Source organism: Sylvia atricapilla, chromosome 27 (genome assembly GCF_009819655.1).
Source record: "Sylvia atricapilla isolate bSylAtr1 chromosome 27, bSylAtr1.pri, whole genome shotgun sequence".
NCBI lineage: Eukaryota > Metazoa > Chordata > Aves > Passeriformes > Sylviidae > Sylvia > Sylvia atricapilla.
The window spans coordinates 2,513,958-2,518,462 of NC_089166.1; the positions used below are offsets into that span (position 1 = coordinate 2,513,958).

At 48.1% G+C, this 4,505-nt stretch overlaps 1 protein-coding gene across 1 annotated transcript; it reads left to right on the plus strand.

Annotated features, from left to right (window-relative positions):
• The first annotated feature begins 1,418 nt into the window (after nt 1-1,418).
• On the plus strand, nt 1,419-3,786 carry LOC136372264 (duodenase-1-like). Its single transcript, XM_066336797.1, has 5 exons — nt 1,419-1,476; nt 1,894-2,047; nt 2,539-2,680; nt 2,780-3,037; nt 3,573-3,786. The coding sequence occupies exons 1-5, from the start codon at nt 1,419-1,421 to the stop codon at nt 3,750-3,752; spliced, it is 792 nt and encodes a 263-aa protein (XP_066192894.1). The 3' UTR covers nt 3,753-3,786.
• Nucleotides 3,787-4,505: the final 719 nt, after the last annotated feature.

Consider the following 4,505-nt stretch of genomic DNA (forward strand, 5'->3'; position numbering starts at 1 on the left):
AAAAGACTGACAAGAGAAGCAGAGAATGAGGCCCAAATTTGCATCAGAGGTGAAGGGATCAATAACAAATTGGAGACTGAAGTGAGGGAGGAAATAAAGTTTCTTAATTCAATGACTGAATCTTTTCATTTCACAGCGTTTGCTTCCTATCCATACATGAGAGGTTGGCATAGATTTTTTTTTTTTTTTTTTTTTTTGGTAGCCATCTGATGGCATTCAAATGCTGGTGATCTTCAGAGCCAATCGCCCTGTGTGAATTTTCCAAATCTCCCACTACTTCTGAAGTTGTACCTTGAAGGCCTGATTCTGCCCTTTGTAATTGAGAATGGCCTCTTTTGTTCACCCCAGAATATCCATCAAGAATCTATCTAATGTTTATGTTTTTAAAGTTTTCTACTATACAATCAGAGCTTCAGTGAAGATCACACAAACCATTTATCAAATTTATCATTTCGCATTGGGAGAATTTATTCACCATGATTATGTGCTCAGTCTCAGGGTAGAGGCCATGATTTTCCCTACTTCCTCCAAAGATTAATTTTTTTAAGACCTTGAAAAAAGCAGAAGCAGCCTAAGTACATAAGTCTAGAAATAGATTGTTCTCAAGATGCTCCTGTGCAAGAGGAAAGCAATGTTCTATGGCTGTGCCCTCACCTGAAATACTGCTCAGGTTCATATCCCTGTGTAGTGGTTTCACGTTTGCTGATTTAGTGTCTGACCAAATTTAGTGTACTGGCCTGAGCATGTGCTCTCCTCCACCTGTGGGAGACAGGATATAAAAGAAAAAGGCAAAACAGGCTCCAACTTAAAAGTAAACAGATAGATTTTATTAACACACACTAAGGAGGGGAAAAAAATAAGAAAAGGCAAAAAAACCCAGTTAAATTTCTAAACCAACCCTTTCTCCCATCACAAACTGTTCATGTTCTACCAAGAATGTAAAGAGGGAAAACTCAGAACTCCAGGTCAGTACCACTTAGAAAACACTAGAAAACACTTTGCCTGGCCCTGGCCAGCTCTCCCCATTCCTGTCAGAGGACGGAGGAAGTAAAAAGCAAAAAACATCCAGACAGAACCAGTCCACTTGCAGGGTCCCAGGGGGTTCTCCAAAGGTCTCTGATGGGAATGCACTGCACAGATACCCCATTCCCTTCCCTGTGTACTCTGAACAAGCCCAGATCTCTCCATCCCTCTGAGAAGATTGTCACAAAAATGCTGGTGAGAGAATGTGTCATGAACACCTAGCTAAGCCACAGTCAGGGGCTGTGACAACAAAAGCAGCAAATCACACAGCTCCAGGTAGGCTGAGGTTTCCTGTTTCAGCTCCACACAATATATATAGAGAGAGATTGCCATTTTGTACCTGTCTTCTGCTTGGCCATAGCATCTGGTTTGGCACAGCAGGACAGAGGTAGAAGATGCTGCTTCTCCTTCTGCTCACAAGTGCTTTTGTCCTTGTGCCTTGGACTGGGGCTGGTGAGTACACAGAGATGGGACTTGGACAGGAACATGCAAGGGCACAGATGGTCACTCAGTAGTCAGTCTTGGGCAAGGTTCCTGCCTCACCTTCCCTCCTATCTCTACTTCCCTTCTTTCCTCTCTCCTCTTACCTCTCAGCTCAGACTGTACCTGAAACCAGTGAGGCATTGCAGGCAGTGGAGCTGTGCCCTCAGATGGCATTTTAGTCACCCAGAGCCAGCGGTGGTCAGTCCCCCCAGACAGTGCTGCTTGTCTTTCTCTCCTCTCTGCACCAGCAGTGCTTTGGATGGCCCCAGGAAGGAGGGTTGTTGGTATCACTGGCACATGACATGAGAGGATGAGCCTTTCCCTTCATGCAGACGTGACAGGAGATACCAGTATATGTCATATTACCATTTCCCATCTCTCTGGCAGGAAGGATCATTGGAGGATGTGAAGTTGAGCCCCACTCCAGACCCTACATGGCTTATTTAATTATTGAAAATCGCCTAGAAAGTTTTTCCTGTGGAGGGTTCCTGATTCGCCCAGACGCAGTGCTCTCAGCAGCTCACTGTGTGGATATAAAAGGGTAAGAGCCTGTCTTTCTTGTACAGGTGGTTTTTCCCAGTCTCACATAGTCCACATGGGTCTCGGCCCTGATCTGGGTTTAAACAGTGCCCCGTGTCTCCTTGGGCAAAGCAGGGATCTCTGGAGCTGAGCTATCCTCTGTGAGCTGCAGGAATTTTCTTCAGGGGCTGTTCCCTGTTTCTTGGGGACAGGAATGCTCACAGTGGTCTCTGGGGTCATGGTTCCTACCATGGCTTTGAGCTACTGCTGCAGAAGAGGGAGCAGTTTCTCCCCTTCCCTTCTTCCCTTTGTCTGCAGGATGGGGCAGCTGCCACCTGTGTCAGTGTGGGGTGAGGGATCCTCAGCTGCACTGTGGAGGGAAGCCAGGTTACAGAGGGCAAAGTGCTGAGAGCTCCTCTCTGGGGAGGTTTATCCCACCACCACCTCCCTCCAGCCACTGGCCCTGGGGCTGTTCCTGTGCCCAGTGCAGCTGTTGTTGGTGTTTCCTGGCAGGATAATGAGCATCACTGTCATTCTGGGAGCCCACAATATCAGTTACCAAGAGCAGAGCCAGCAGAGGATCCAGGTCACACAGTGGGTCATCCACCCCAAATATTCCCAAGATGGCTTCAAAAATGACATTGTGCTGCTGAAGGTAGGGCCCAACACATCTCCCTCTGCTCACCTCCCCAAGCCTCTGAGCTTCTTCCTAATCCTTTACTGGCTCTAATCCCGTGTTGTCTCTGCCTGACAGCTGAAGGAAAAGGCCAGGATCAATGAGTATGTTCAAACTATCTCCATTCCCATGAGCAACGAATATGTGAGACAAGGAGCTGAGTGTGAGGTGGCTGGATGGGGCCTGACATCTATGACAGGGAGCAGGACAAACGTGATGAGGGAGGCAGAACTGAAGGTGCAAGATTGGACAATATGTCAGTTGATATTCTGGAATTACCAGCGTCAGTCCATGATCTGTGTTGGTGATGACTACGGTAAAAAGTCACCATACAAGGTAAGTGTTTTTTTTGGGCTGCAAGCCTGGGAGGAGGGTTGGGCTGGACAGTGAGCTTGGTTCTCAGGTGAAAGTAAAAGGACACCAGAATGAAGTAGGATCTTCAGAAAGAGGAGCTGAGGGCCCTCACTGAAGCTCTGAAGCTGATGTGCTCCCTGAACTGGGCTACATTTTCCTAGTTATCAGCATCATGTCCTTTTTTACTTCCCTGGAGATGTTCTCCCCAGCCTTGCCAGTGTTTCTGTGTGTAAATTCCTTGTGATACCCTTGCTAGGATGGCTTAGATATTTCCCCGTGACTAAAGTTCTTGTTGAGCTTTTGGATCTCAAAGAGCCTGCAAGCCTGAGTTGTTTCATGGCTGGGCTTAGAGGAGTAGTGAGGCAGCAGCAAACCCTGCAGAGCTGGGTCTGGAGGGGGGGAGGTGGTGGAAGAGGAGCTTCTTCACATGGAGGGAGGGAAGAGGAAACTTGTTGTTTAAGGCAGGGAGAGCTGTGCTGTGGCATGTCTGACCCCTGTCACTCCTTTCCTGACACAGGGTGATTCTGGTGGCCCATTAGTCTGCAGACAGAAAGCTCATGGCATTGCTTCTTATGTACATAAAGACCACCTCTTCCCTGAGGTGTATACCAGGATCTCTTATTTTGTGCCCTGGATACATGAGCAGCTGAGGAAGTTTGCACTCCAAGAGATGCCTGATTCTCTGTCCTCTGATTAAAATGCTCAGTGCCCCTTCTCCACAATGCATCAAACAGCTCTTGGTGCTCAGAAGGCCCCAGGGGCAGCTGAAGTGGAGTCAGAGAAGCCCTCGTGGTGCAGGCACAGGCTTTGGCACTAAGGAGAGTCTCCGTGGAAAGGTGAAAACGCAGCTCCCAAGCCCACACAGCTTCCCATTGTTCCCCTTCTCCCATTGCTGCTCCAGCTCTGCTTTCTGGCCATCAATAAAAGCATGTTCAAACTCGGTTGTGTCTGCAGCTTTCTTGGGGACTGGATGCAAACCTTGAGTGTGAGAATGAGGAGATTACACTCTCTGGGAGAACCAGAGCCAGGTTGTAGGCGGGACATGCAGTACAGGTCTGTTCCCAAATGCTGCAAATGCTCCCCTTGTCTCCATCAGCCCCTTGCAGTCAAGCCAGCAGGTTGATCCAAGAGCCTGTACAGAACCTTTTTCTAGTCTTTCAGAAACAGAGGCTTCTCCACATGCAAGGGGAGATCATGTGGGTTTCTTGTACCAACTTGAAACCCTCTTAGGATGCTTAGCCACAGTAAAGACCAGGCAGCCCCGTGTCTGCTTTCAATGTCCTTGAACCTCAGATGAAGCATTTTCTTTACACCTGTAAAATGCCTGTGGGTTGAACTGGAAATTTTCTCCCTCTGGATCAGCTGAGCAGACCTGAGTGGGCCAGGAGGTGCCCTTGTGGTATGGTGATGTGTTACGGGTCAACACAGTTTGATTTTTAGTTAAAGAGGA

Excerpts from the sequence above, each read along its gene's own strand:
- LOC136372264 (XM_066336797.1), top strand. The coding sequence starts at position 1,419 with ATGCTGCTTCTCCTTCTGCTCACAAGTGCTTTTGTCCTTGTGCCTTGG. Across the intron at positions 2,048-2,538 it reads CACTGTGTGGATATAAAAGG|GATAATGAGCATCACTGTCA; the intron begins GTAAGAGCCTGT and ends GTTTCCTGGCAG. Across the intron at positions 2,681-2,779 it reads ATGACATTGTGCTGCTGAAG|CTGAAGGAAAAGGCCAGGAT; the intron begins GTAGGGCCCAAC and ends TCTGCCTGACAG.